Source organism: Manacus candei, unplaced genomic scaffold, assembly GCF_025592945.1.
Source record: "Manacus candei isolate 608988 ecotype Guabito, Panama unplaced genomic scaffold, ASM2559294v1 h1tg000029l, whole genome shotgun sequence".
Classification (NCBI taxonomy): domain Eukaryota; kingdom Metazoa; phylum Chordata; class Aves; order Passeriformes; family Pipridae; genus Manacus; species Manacus candei.
This window is the reverse complement of record NW_026138077.1, coordinates 2,910,833-2,925,016: the sequence shown is the minus strand read 5'-3', so window position 1 is coordinate 2,925,016 and position 14,184 is coordinate 2,910,833. Positions and strand designations below refer to the sequence as shown.

Sequence of the window (14,184 nt, the reverse complement as noted above, 5' to 3'; positions counted from 1 at the left end):
GGCAGCTAACACAGCGCTGTGCACGCCATACATTTGGGGGAAATGAAGGCTTTTCTGGTTTTTTTCTTTATTTTTCTTTCTTTTTTTTTTTTTTAAAGTCTATCTGGATGTGCGTGTTTTATGAAAGACGTTTGATATTAAGCAGCTATTAAGGAAAAAAATGTCAGAGACCTTCTCTCCTCGAGGATTTTTTTTTTTTGTGCGTGTGTGTGTGGTGGGGCTGCTCCTGCTCGTTTTCCCACTCTGCAGCATTAAACCACCGATGGTCCAGCTGCAGAATAATTTCCAAATAATGGGAATTTCCCGCCATGATGCACACACCTCTCTGTTTGCAAGGAGCTGGGGAGAATTAAGGAGTGATGCCCACCCTCCCACCCCCCCAAATAAAGGTTTTGCCGTCCCGTCGGGTGTTCTTCCCCACAGTTGGGATCCTCTGGAGCAGGATCGAGCCCGCCCCGGGGATTCTGCGGGAATGGAGGGGGGGGGTGGGTGAACCCAGTGGGAAGCCGGGTTTGCCTCCCACAGTCTGAAAACGGGCTCCTCAGGGTGATAATCAAACCTCGAAGTGGCCCCGGTAATGAAACAGCGTTTGGGGGGGGTTATTTTTTTGTTATTTATTTATTTTTTAAAGCAGGCTGCACTGGGTGATCCGCAAAGCAATACAAATCAGAAATGAGATTTTTGAAGTCCTAATGAACCTGATTGCAGGAACATTTATAATCCCCCATGGCTTTAAATGAAATCAGATATAATCAGGAGCTATGGGGAAAGGGAGTGTTTACAGGCAGAGATTGGGAAGTGCTGCTGTATTAGTAAAGATGCTGTTCCTTCTATTGATGTCTAAAATGATGGATAATGTGAGAATGGCAAATATACTATTTGTCTAATGGCTCTGCAATTAAATTCCCCTGTAAATGACCCATGCCTCATTTCATCCTAATCTATGGAATTTTGATTGAATTCGTCAGCTCTAATTGAAAAATACTGCACTTTAATGTCTGCAGTGCAGTTTCAGGACCGCGCTGGTTTTAATGAGACGGTGCCCCTCTGACCTGGGAATATTTTAGACTTTTATTCGGGATTTTTTTTTTTAAACTGCCGGATTTCTCAACTCGATTCCACGAAAAGCCGGGAATGAGAGCGCGTGGGGTTTGCCACCACTAATCTCTCCGTAGCCATGCATTTGATTAAGGTCTCCTTTAAGGCTCTTAAAATATTTGGACTCCGGTTATTTAAATATGTATCCATTTAAAATAATTTTTAAAATAACCTACTTCCCCTTATCCGAACGAATTTTGGGATATGAGCCGGGATTATGGAAGTCAAAATTTTTCTCTTTTTTTTTTTTCTTCCTTTTTTTTTTCTTTTGACCTGCACGGTGTTATTTTTACCCTCTTATCCTATTTTTTTTTACCCGAAAATCCCGACCGCCTTCGAGTTTGTTAAAAAAAAAAAAAAAAAAAAAAGGAAGAAAGGGAAAAAGGAGGGGGGAAGGAAAGGGAAAAAAGGAGGGGAAAAGAGGAGGAGGGGGGGAAGGGGGAAAAAAGGGGGGGGAAAGGGAGAAAAACCACATAGAAAAAAATAAACCGACAATAAGAAGCGGCACATCCCCGGTGCTGGGGGGAAGTTGTGGGAGAACCCCCAAGGATGGGAACCCCTCCCCTCCGGATCCACGACCGAGCCGCGGTGCGGGGACCCTGCAGGGGCGGGGGGGCTGGCAAGAGTTCAAATGGGAACACGCGAAGGAGTTAATGGGATTAAGCGACGAATGAGGGATTTGGGGGTTGTTTTTTGTTTTGGTTTGCCTTTTTTTCCCCCGCTTGGGAAGCGGAGGGGGAGGCGGGAGGGGGTTCCCGGCGGGCAGGGGTCTCATCCCGCGGCGGGCGCGCTTCCATGCGCATCCCTATTCCCACAGCCAAGGGGCAAATCCTACCCTCCCACGTCTCCATCCCTCTTACTCCCAGCTCCCGCAGCCCAAAACCGCTGAAATGAACCCTGAGACACGCACAAAACCGCATCCCCCTTCCCCGCAGAGATGACGGGGGGGTAGGATGGAGAGCCCTGGCTGCATCCCTAATTCAGTGCTCACACCTAATCCTTGCCTCGTTAAATATACACGGATTTTTTGGGGGTAGTTCTGCTCACGGTCTCCCCTCTTGCTCAGCTCCCTTTCCCAGGGAAAAAAATCACTTCAAAAGCTCAGCGGGGTGAGATGATTTTGGTGACATTTCCCACGCAATTAAAATTTCCCCAGCGGATGCAAGAATTAGCTCGGCAGAGCCTTTGCAAGCCTGAGTTTTGGCTTTGAAAAAGTCACTGGTATTAACATCTGCTGGAAAACAGAGCTGCCCCCCCAATCCCTCCTCACTGACCTCGGGGACCAGCAGCAGCACAGACTCTCCTCCAAATAATGCTCCTCGCCAGCACAGCCCCCCAAAACCCCATGGGAGGACACCATCCCATGTGGTCCATGGAAACCCCCAGCACAGCTCCCAGCCAACAGCCTGGAGGTGCCCAAAGGGCTGGGAGCAGCCATTGGCTCCCCAGCCCAGGTGGAGGGATGCTCTGACCTCTGCCACCCTATGGATTCCCACGTGGAAGGGCTCAAGCACATCCCACTCCTCCTCTTCCTTCATGGTTCCCTTCTTTCACTTCTTCACTCCAAAAAGCTGCACCCCCTCCCCACCCCGATTTGGGGGTTTATTTAGCCCACACTCTTTCCCCCCAGCCAAGAGACCCCGAGAGTCACAGACACTCCCCCAAAATCTGCCCAGTTCAAAGATGACGTATCTGCTGCTCCTCTCCTGAGAAGGTTTTTGGGACAAAACCTGCTGGAAGGCACCTGCTCTTCAGCATTCCCTAATCCAGGTGACTCGGGAGCCTCCTGCAGCAGCATTTGAGTGCCACATTTCAAGCTGGGTCCATGTGGGACCTGCTTTGCACCCACACCACGGCCCAGCCAGGCTGCCCAGGGGGAAAAGGGGCTCCTCCCCAGCCAAGCATGACCCTCCAAAGTATTGATTTAGATTTAGACCCCTTGGGAAAGGCTCCCGGCGTGTCCCCGTGGCAGCGGGGGTCCCTCCGGGGGCTCCCCTGCCTGCTCTGCCCTGCCCCTTGCCTCCCTCACGCCTGCTACACTTCCCAGGCACAATCACGCTCCGGTTGCTCCTCCGACAATCAGAAATCGCCGACGTTTTTCTCCGGGAGAAAAATCAGCTAATTATGTGCCGAACAAAAAGCCTATTCTTGCCCGAAATAATGCTCCCGTCTTGCAAAGGCACTTGTTTGTGGGCAAATTTTGAAGGGGGCTGACAATAAAAACAGCTGCAGGAGCTGGGTGTTGGTACACATTTCCATGCCCTGCCGGATTACCGTGCCTAATTATCTCTCCCCTTTCCACAATCTAACGTGGGTTCCTGAAAAGAGATGATTTTTTTCCCCCCCTCTCTCACTCGCTTTTCTATTCCAACGAAAGCTTTGCTCCTCCGCACGGCTTTCCAGCCCGCTCGGGTTGGTTTGGGAATGAGCAGGGATGCTGCTGATTTGGGGGGATGGAGAGTTTAGCTCAGCTCCATCCATGGTGGATGGAAGGAGAGGGAGGCAGGAGAGGGCTGTGATCGGGTGATGCCTGATGGATCCCGAGGAGGGGGAAAAGGGAAAAACACGGGAGAGAAACAACCACACACGCAGCTCCGAGGCATCCGCAGGAGAGATCCAGCCGTGCTGGGAAAAACCCCGAGCGCTGCACTGCTGCAGATATGGTGGCCTCTGAGAGGGGAGTCTGGACATATGGAAATGAGCTGGATAAGTAAACTTCTCCCAGGTCCCTGAAGTCAGAGACGGGCCCCAAAAGTGTTTGCACGCACACACCACACAACCCCCTCACCCCCAGCAGCAGCTGCTTCCGTGGCCATCCACCCTGTCCCACGTGCCATACCTCTGGGAAAATTGGTTTCTCCGGCAGAAGTGCAGCGCTGGGGAAGAGGAAACCCCAGAATTCATGCCGGGGGACCAACAGGGCTCAGAAACCCAAAAGCTGCACCGAGGGAAGGGGAGTCACAGGCAGGACTGGCCGGCACAACTGTGCCGAGGCCCAAAAGCAATAACCCCCCTCTAATAGTTTCTGCCAAGAAAAGAACGCTTTCAGATGTTGGCTGGAGATGTGGAGGGATAAACTGACTCAGATATCCGGGCATGGGTCGGGGGGCAGCCCCAGCCCCCCGTTTCAGGAAACCAACGAGCTTCAGTGGCGGGAATGAGCAGGGAAAGGGGTTTTTGGGAGGACTGCAAATGTCACTTGCTAAGGGCTGGCAGGGAGGTTGTGATACCCCTTTCCAGAGGACAAACCACAAAGGGAACTTCTTGGGGGGGTGGGGGGGGTGGGGTGTAGAAGCTCGAGGGGGGTGTCCTTTGGGATGCACAGCTGTGCCAGTGCTGGAGGGATCACTCTCACCCCGTGTGCCTCTGAGCTTTTGAGGGCCTGGAGGGGTAGGATTTGGGGGACAGAGGATGGTTGTCCTAATCCTTAGCACCCACCAGCCACTGCCATGGGCAGGTCACCTTCCTCCTGCAACGCGCAGTGCCCAGCCTGCAATCTTCCATCCTCCCCTGGAAAACTGGAGCATCCATTAGCTAGAAAGGAGCTGTGGATCAGTAAGAGTTTCCCAAGCGGACAGGCCAGGCAGGACAGGGATCGCCTGTTGACCCTTGGTTTTGGGGGAGCCACCCCTCTGCCAAAAGCCACTTTAAGTCAGGGCTTGTCTGCAGAACCCCCCCAAAGCCAAGCCCAGGGGCAAAGCCAGCACCATTGTCCCAGGAAGACTCCAACTTCCCAGAGGCAGGAGGGATCCCACCCCCAGCCAACTCCCCTCCTTTCTCTTTTTTTCTCCCACTCCCCTTTTTTTTTTTTTTGCATTTAATTTTATTTTCCAAACCACTTGATCTTTGCTTGGGAACCTCTATTAATTGCCTGGGTTTGCCTCTTCGCCTGGTCCCTTTATCATTATTTATGGCCTTTGAAATTGTGTAAAGTTCCCTTGACGTTCAATTTACAAGTTTGGGGGCTTTTTTTTTTTTCCTTTTTCCCCCTTTTTTTTTTTGTCCCAGCTTTTGTCCTCGCCAAAGACGTCGTGTTGGAAAAGGCTTTGAGCCGGCCAACATGAGAAGCTCGCCGGAGAAAAGGGAGCAGCCCTCCATCGCTTTTAATTCCGCCGTGTTGCTGAATGGCTCTTTTACATAATTGCAGAAGCAATTTCAAAGCCAAGCCAGGGGCTGACTTTACCCAGAACCACATGGAGCCTATTTGGGGGCTTTTAAAAAAAAAAATAAAAAAAAAATAAAAAGAAGGGGGGAAAAAAAGGAGTGGGGGGAGCGTGAATTTGGAAAAAAAAAAAAAAAAGGAAAAAAGATGTTTTTTCGGGGGAAAAAAAAAATAAAAAAGGGAGGGTTTACTGCTGTGGAGGTACCAAAGTGGTGAGTGTGACGGGGAATGTCCCACGGCCCGAGGACCCGCGCGGGTCCCGCCCGGGCCGCCCCGTCCGGGCCGACGTGAATGGGCCGGGGGGGGCGGGGGCGGGGCGAGGGGCGGGGCCTTCCCTGCCGGCCCCGCCCGCTCCTCCCTCTCCGCCAATGGCGAGCGGCGGCGGCGGCCACGTGGGGCGGGCCGGGTTCCCAGGCGGCCAAAATGTGAATGGGCCGCGCCGCGCGGGCGGGCAGAGCGCGGCGGCTCCGCGGGGCGCGGGCGCTGCGGGCGGGGCGGCCCCGGAACGCGGGCGGCCCCGGGCTGTGGGGCTGTCGGGCTGTGGGGCTGTCGGGCCGCGGCCCCGCTCCGCCCCGGCTCGGCCCCGCGCCGCGCGGGACGCGCACGCCGAGGAGAAGCAGGAGGAGGAGGAGGAGGAGGAGGAAGGTGATCGCTCGCCCGCTCGCTCCCGCCGCCGCTCCGGCATGAGCGCGGCTTTCCAGCCCTCGCTGATGATGATGCAGCGCCCGCTGGGAAGCAGTACGGCCTTCAGCATCGACTCGCTCATCGGCAGCCCCCCGCCGCCCGCCCCCGGCCACTTCGTCTACACCGGCTACCCCATGTTCATGCCCTACCGGCCCGTGGTGCTGCCGCCGCCGCCGCCGCCGCCGCCGGCGCTGCCGCAGGGCGCTCTGCAGCCCGCGCTGCCCCCCGCGCACCCCCACCACCACCAGCTGCCCAGCCTGCCCACCGGCTTCTGCTCCAGCCTGGCCCAGGGCATGGCCCTCACCTCCACCCTCATGGCCACGCTGCCCGGCACCTTCCCCGCCTCCCCGCAGCACCAGGAGGCCGCCAGGAAGTTCGTACCCCCGGGGAACTTCGAGAAAGCCGAAGGGATACCCCCGGACGGCGGCGGCGACGATGGCAAAGCCTTCCTGGGGAAGGACGGAGCCCTCCTGCCCTTCCCCGCCGCCGACGCCGTCCAGGCTTCCCTCGGTGAGTGAGCGCCGATGCCGGCGGGGGGGAATGGGGGACCCGCTGCCCGCTCCGCGCATCACCCCGGCGGGGCGGGCTGGAGGGGCTGGGGGACAGGAGGGACCCCCGGGAGGAGACGGGGCTGGCCCCGGGGGGCCGCTGGGCCGAGGAGAAGGGAGGAGGAGCGGCTCCCGCCGCTCGAAAAACTATCAATAGAATAAAACCCGACCGAAAGATCCGCGGGGAAAAAAAAAAATTCCCAAAGCCATCAATTTTCGGGGGATGGAGCTGCAGGGCGGGGGGGCGCGGTGGCCGCGGCACGGAGGGTACCCGGTGCTAACGAAAGGCCTCTGCTTCTCTTCCAGCCGGGGCTCTCCGGAGCCAGGGCAAGGAGGACCCCAAAGCAGAAGAGGATGCGAAAGGCAAGGAGGAAAGTTTCTCCATGGACAGCGATCTAGACTATAGCTCGGACGACAACATCACCGGCCAGGCGGCTCACAAGGAAGAGGACTCTGGCAATGTACTGGAGGAAAACACCCAGAACCCCCCCAATTCCACCAACGCCACATCCACGGGCAAAAACCGGCGGAGGCGAACAGCCTTCACCAGCGAGCAGCTGCTGGAGCTGGAAAAGGAGTTCCACTGCAAAAAGTACCTGTCCCTGACGGAGAGGTCCCAGATCGCTCACGCCCTCAAACTCAGCGAGGTGCAGGTGAAAATCTGGTTCCAGAACAGACGGGCAAAATGGAAACGGGTCAAGGCGGGCAATGCCAACTCCAAGACAGGGGAACCTTCCCGAAACCCTAAGATCGTGGTCCCCATCCCGGTGCACGTCAGCAGGTTTGCGATCAGGAGTCAGCATCAGCAACTGGAGCAAGCCCGACCCTGATCTCTCCCTACACTCAGAGCCACAAGTTTTTAAGGGAAAAGTTTCCGAATCGGGGTTTAAAAGCAGCCCACCCGAACAAAAATAAAAATAAGAGAAGCAAAAAAAATAAAAAATCAAACCCTTAAATAAACAAAAAAAACCAGCCAACAAGAGAAAAACCCCAGGCGAGCGCTTGGCAAATCCTTGCCACGAGCGAATTATAAAGCGAAACTTTCCACTTACCGAGTCCAGCGAGAGTCTGCGAGGGAAGGAGGCTTTTGGTTCGGAGCAGGAATATCAAACGCCGGAAGAGACACACACACAGATATTTATTATCCCGCTGCCTCGCTCTGGACCCGCTCACGCTGCCTCGGCTGCGGTTGGGACCGTGGATGTGGTGTGGTGTCGGCGCTGGATCCCCCTCGCCAGAGCATCCCCAGCGAAACCCGCAGCGGCTTTAGCCACCTTTTGGGTTGTCTTTCTTATCGGGGGCGAAAGGTAAAAAATACAAAAGACAAGAGAACAGAACAAAACAAAACAAAACAACCACGGAAAGAAAACTAAGAGTTTCATTTCATGCCTTTTTTATTGTTTAGTTTTGTTGCCGATGGCTGAGTGGCAGGCACTGGGGGACGAGTTTTCAAATCTATTTTTTGCCTGGCTTTCTGTCGATTTGGTTTGCCTATTCTACCAAGCCATGTTTAAAAGAAAGAGAGAGAGAGAAAGAGAGGGAGGGGGGATAAAAAAGGAAAAAAAAAAAAAAAAGCAGCACGATCTTCTCTATTGTGTTTAATTTATTTCAATGTAGCTTATTTCCTTATAAGTTATGAAATTTAAAAGCAAACTAAGTCTTGTGAATAAAAACCGACAAAGAAACAAAGACTTAAAAAAAAAAAAAGACAAAAAAAAAAAAAAAAAAAAAAGCCCTCCAGCCCCCGGCTGTTCTGTCCAGGATTTGGCGTTGAGCTGATTTTTTTCCCCCTCCTGCGCTGCCGGAGCGATGCAGCTCTCGCCCTTTTTTTTTTTTTTTCCCTCAGCCACGTTTATTGTCGGGGAGGGGGGAGACGGGTGAAAAAGTTTCTTTTCTTTTCTTTTCTTTTTTTTTTTTTTTTTTTTTTTTTTTGTGCGGGATGGAAAAGCTGGAAAAAAGGCGTTTAGCATGACCAAACGGGGATGGCCTCGGGCGTGTGGGGGGGGGGGGGGTAGGAGCACCCCCACAGCCTCCCCCGGCAGCCCGCGGGTCTCCAGCCCCGTGTTCGGAGGTTCAGCCGCCCCTCCAGCCCCGCGCCCGCTCTCGTTGCGCCGGGGGGGATTCGGGGCCGAAGGGTCCCGCGTCCCCCCCTTCCCGCATCCTTTTCATCCCGTTTGTGGTTCCCCCCCCCCCCATTTCCCGCATCCCGGCCTCATCCATGCCGGTGACACCGTGTCATTGACGGTGGCGGCGATTTGGAATTAAAATTTCCCGAAGAAAACGGGGTTCCAGGGGAGTCTATTAAAATTAAACTGGGGTGGGGTCATTCGCCCCCGGGACGGGCTCCGGTGAGTAAACTCACGTTTGGCGAGGCCATATCACTTGCAGCCTTCGCGCTTCATCATTTATTTATTATAATAATTGTTATTGTTTTGTTTGGGTCGGAGGGGGTTGGCGGCGGCTCCGGGGGTGCAGCGTGAGGGTCCCCGTTCCCACCGGCCGCCCCCCAGAACGGCCCGGTCCCGGGCAGCATCGCAGCCGGCCCCATGGCCAGCCGCGGACACGCGGGGACCAGCGGAAAATCACGGGCACTTCCAACCTTTACGGCAGCCGCCGCCACTGCCCGCTGCTCTAAAAAAAGCTGTTATTAATCATAATTTTTGGTTTCGTTTTTCCTCGGGAGGGAGCGGGGAGCCGGGACACGAGTGGGACAGACCCACCCGTGTCCCCCCTCCGAGGTTTCCCAGCGTTGCTCCTCTTCGGAGCGCTTTTAAAATTTCCCTTATGGCACTATTTGAATTTATTTCGGTTTGCTTTCGGTGCAGAGGGGACGCTGCTCGGCCAGCACAGCGCCCGGGGCCGGCCCGGGCGGGCGGCAGCGCTGCCGCGCCCCCCCCTCCGCGGGGCTCACCCCCCCACCGGCTGTACCCCCCCACGGGGGCGGGGTGGGCTGTATTTTAGGGAGGAGCAGCTGCTCCTCACCCCTGTACACCCCCCCCGGGCATCTCTCCCCCTACAAGCCGGCATCTGCCCCAGGCACTGGAAAGTTATTTACTCCGCGGGTTGGGGTCCCCCATTGCTCCCCCCTTATCCCAGGAGTGGGGCTTCGGGGCTGGAGGGGGGAGCCCCGGGCCGGGGGCCAGAGGAGAAGGAGATAAACAAGCGAGGGGGTTGATAGCTGTCATCATCACCATCATCATGGCTTTCATTTGGCTGCCTAATGAGTCAGATCACAGGCAGAGAGAAAAATTGTCAATCGCCCAGGCTCTAATGAATTTTTTTGCAAATTGTAATCAAGCCAGGCCGTCTCAGCTCGCTGATTAATGAGACCCAGGAGGCCCGGCCAGCACCTCAGCTTTTTATTCCATCCCGTCCTCCCTGCACTAAATTAACAGCAACTTGTCTGAGCTTCAAATTAACTCCCAATGATTAATTCTGATGGGGGGGTCTGAAGAATAGCTCGTCCTAATAGGCACTGGCCTCTGATGCTGTTTGAAATTAATACACTTCCCCTTTGGCTGCCGGCTTTAATCCAAGGTTGGGTTTTGACATCACTATATTTGTTGTTACAATAAATTCCTCTTACATCTGCAGATCAAATAATTGCGGTGCTCGGGGAGCGCGGCAGCGATGCCGGCCCGCTTCGCACAGCACAGAGTCGTAGGGGAAGGAAAGCTGCCCTGCTCCTGTGCTCCTCAGCTCCAGCCAGCCTTAGCAAAACCCCTTTTTTAAATACATCTAGATTTATTTTTTTTTTAAGCCGCTGCTGTTCACAGCACTGGGCTGCGGCGACTGGAGGAGGCGACCCCTCTCCAGAGGGGCTGGGTGGACGCTGCCTCGCTCTTAAATAAGACATCACAGCTTCTAAATCCCCCTCCTCTCACTCCCTCGCCGCAGTGACCCGGCAAACTCACCGCATGCCAGGGCTGCAGCAGAGACCGAGCAAACTCACGGCAGGACAGGCGGGGGGAACTCCTCTTCCTTGGAGGGGACAGCCCTGCCTTCCGCCTTGTTCCTGTTTGTACTGACTTAATTGGTTTAATTATTTCAGCTGGGACTGGCCAGGCTGCGCTTTGTGCCTTTACCTGCCCCTCCTGCCCCCGGGGGTGCGGCTGCCCCGCCGACAAGGACCCTTTTGTGCCCGGGTGGGGGGCATCGAACCCCCCCTCGGGTGGGGTTATTCCCTGGGAGCCTCCCTGCAGAGCATCCCCTGCAGTGGGGCTGACACCAACGTCTGGAGAGAGGGGCTAGGGGTCTGCACCCCCTGGGAATATCCCTGGGAATACGCCTGCCGAGGACGGGGCATCCTCAATGGGGGAAGGTTGCCCCCTGGAAGAGTCACCCACCCCTCAGGAGTCGCTGTCCTATGGGATCGGCCCCCCCCGCGCGCCTCCATGGGGCCGTATCCATCCGTTATCCATCTCCATCCCCTCCAGGAGAGCGAGGGGGCCGGGAAGCGGCCGCCGATGCAAATCCCCGCCGTCACCGTCATAAAGCACCCGGCACCCTGACACACAAAAGCAACACCATATGTACGAAGACAACCTGTATGAATTATAAATTGCATCATAAAAATTGATTGCCTATCCCGAGCCTTCGGAAACCCGCGCGGTGGGGATCGGGGAGGGGGGAGGGAGGGACCCCCCCGTGCCCCGGCCCGGCCGCCCCATGGCGGGAGGGGATGCTCAGCCCGGCCGGCCCATGTCCCCCGTGGGTGCCAGTCCCTTCTGTCCCCTCCCGCGGCCGCGGGACGCTCGCCCGCCCCTCGCTTGCTCTTTTCTCCCTCCCGCTACGCCCGGCCCATAGAGAGCCTTAATCTATTTATTTCAAGCCACTTCATCCTCTCTCCCGCTTTTGTCCCGGCCCCAGCCTCTGGCTTTGTGGCAGGACCGCTGAGGTTTTAAAAGCCCCTTCCCCTATAGTTTGAGGTCTCCTTGGCTGCCTGAATTACAATGGCTAAAACAGGATTACACTGACCTGATCCTATTAAACGCGCCAATCGATCTGTGCCGCCCTCCCTCCGGCTCCGCAAACTTACTCGCCCAAACTTTCCCCGGGCCTCAGCCTGGGAAGAGAAGCAAAAGGTCGCCTTTCCGAGCAGGCCTGTTGGAGAAAGGATGGATGGAGTCTATTTTTATCTTGTCGTTGTTGGTTTTTTGTTTGGTTGGGTATTTTTTCCTTATGGAGCCACGTGGATTTTAAACCTCTGCTTTAGCTCCCAGCGTCTCACCCCAAATTAAAACACGGTGTTTCCTCTGTGCCCCGACTCCCAACTCCGGCAGCAGATTAAGTCATGTAGATAAAATCATGCAGAAAGGGATATTTTAGCTAAACCCAAAACGATTCTATAGAACCTACACGGAATTCTAAAAAATCTATATAGATTTTAGCTACAAGCAAACTCCCTCGGGATAAGGGCAACCTCCTGTGGGGCACGTAGGACCCCGAGTGCCGCCTGCTACAAACAACCCGATGTGGGAAAAATCCCTGGGAACAACCAGCCTCGTTCCCTCGCTGCGATGCCGAGCGCGCCGGAGCCGGGGCTGCCCACGATCCCGGCGGGGCTGAGCCCCCAGCGCAGCCCCCTGAGCCCCCCCGCCGGTGCCCGGGCTCCCTCTGTGCTCTGTCCAGCGAGCACTTCACCCCTGGTACGGATGGAGGGAGCGCAGAAACAGGAGCGCGGACCCGGCTCCGCGACGTGCTCCTCGTCAGCGGGCGGACGGACCTGGAAGCGGCGGCTGGAATTCTCCGCTGCCAGGGCATGGATGCTCCGCGTCGCCTCGGAGCGAGGGCACGGCACCATGTGCGGGGGAACGGGCGCCTGGAATTAATCCCTCGCCGTCCCGCGGGAAAATAATTACAAGGCAGGGGAATCATCTAAAACTGGCAGTAAAATATGGGGTGTTTACGCTGACCTGCCAGGATGAGCGAATTGGTGGCAAGGGGCCTGAGTGAGTGGCAAAGGGCTGATCACCGACTCCGGGGGAGCAGTTTTAATGCTCAAATCCTACTAATTAACGGAGCAAAAGACAAGCCGGGGACTCCCATTTATAATTTTCTAGGAGAGTGTGATCAACAGGAAGGAGCTGGAGCTTGTAGTGTGAATGTGTGATGCCAAGTGCCTGGAGCCCCCCAGTCTGCTCTGAAAGGTACCAACATCCCAAAAATGGCCTCCCCAAAAGGGGCATGAGCAGTGATTTTTTTTTTTTTTAAGTTAACATAACCTGGAGTGGCAAAAACTGCATCTGCCTGAGTTTGAATAGAAATCTTTGCAGTTGTCCTTCCACTTGTGATGCTGTTCAAGAAGTCTATTCTTGCTGTAAAAGCATCCAGTTTCAGAAAGATTGTGGGAAAAGGTGGGTATGGCCCCAAAATCCCTTTGAGAGACATCTGCTTCCCCGGCTGCTTTTCCCACAACAGCCAAAAGGAGCCAGGGCATGGTTATACAACTTAAGTAATTGCTTTTTTTTGCTGACAACCCCAACCCGAACAAACCAGTGGACTTCTCTGGGCAACAGCAACATGTCTTAACCCTAAATCCTCTTGCACACACCGCTGAAGCATCCCCTGGGCATGTCCCATCACCCTAACTTTTGGTAGCTAGGAGAATGCACCTTATCAAATACATAGCCTACCCCCTAAGTCCTCTATAAAAATCACCAGGTTACCCTCCTGCTTAAATTCAGTGTCCTGCTCCAAACCTGGAATGCACCTAAGAGTTTTTAAGTAGCAATAACTCTTTGGTTTTCTCCCACTACTTGAAAAAAAAAAATATAAACCCATCTTTTTCTTGGTGTTTTTCACCCAAAAAACCAAAAGAGTTTGGGTTGAAACTCCCTCTCCCCTCCCCAAACACCAGGACAGACCCTCAGTATGCAGCAACACCCCCTAAATACTTAAATCACTGTGCAGCCCCAAAGGCAAGGAGCAGTGCAAAGAGTCCCCCAGTCCAACCAGTAACAGCAGCTTCTGCCCCCATGCCCGTCACTCATCTCTTTGCACGGAGAGGAGGGGTGAGAGCAGAGACCTTCTGCAACCCCTCCCCACCTGTGGCTGTGCCGTGGAGCCCTGAACATTTACAAATAGCCCCTTCATTGCTAAGAAGCCACTTGGGCTTTCCTGAACGTCCTTATGGCCCTGGTCTAACAGTATCTGTCAAAAACATTGCCCCTCTGAATTGGGCTAATGGTCATTTTTTAGACACACAGCTGTATTTTTTTTAAACAGATGCTCAGCTCCTAAGCCCATGGCTGCTATTTCTTGCCCCTCCCCAATTATTTTCATATTTCCCCATTTCCAAAGCGGCAATAAGTTCCCATGAAAGAAGGGTAATAGGAAGTCTCTCTCTAAGAGAAATTGTTAATTTGGGATTTATAAAGGACTTTCCTTAATGAATAATAGTTGAGATCGATCTGTCTTCCTGCCTCATTCTGCAAAGTAACATTTGTAAAGTAAGGTGATCCCAATTACTCCCTCTAATAACCCTCTCCAGAAGAGATTTCAGAGCTGCAGCCATGAAACCCACCCTCCTTCCTCTGCTCACCCAGTGCCCCTAGCATCCCCTGCCTTGGGGGGGTTCTGGCTTCACCCAGCTCATGATTCCCCATCTCCCTGCCTGGCATGGATGAGCTCCAGCACCTGAAAGCCCCAGGGCAGGATGCCCCAAAATTCCTGAGAATCCCAGAATGGTTT

At 54.6% G+C, this 14,184-nt stretch overlaps 1 protein-coding gene across 1 annotated transcript; it reads left to right on the top strand.

The window, feature by feature from the left end:
* The first annotated feature begins 5,877 nt into the window (after positions 1 to 5,877).
* GBX2 (gastrulation brain homeobox 2) lies at positions 5,878 to 8,067 on the top strand. Its single transcript, XM_051791119.1, has 2 exons — positions 5,878 to 6,454; positions 6,799 to 8,067. The coding sequence occupies exons 1-2, from the start codon at positions 5,944 to 5,946 to the stop codon at positions 7,320 to 7,322; spliced, it is 1,035 nt and encodes a 344-aa protein (XP_051647079.1). The 5' UTR covers positions 5,878 to 5,943; the 3' UTR covers positions 7,323 to 8,067.
* Positions 8,068 to 14,184: the final 6,117 nt, after the last annotated feature.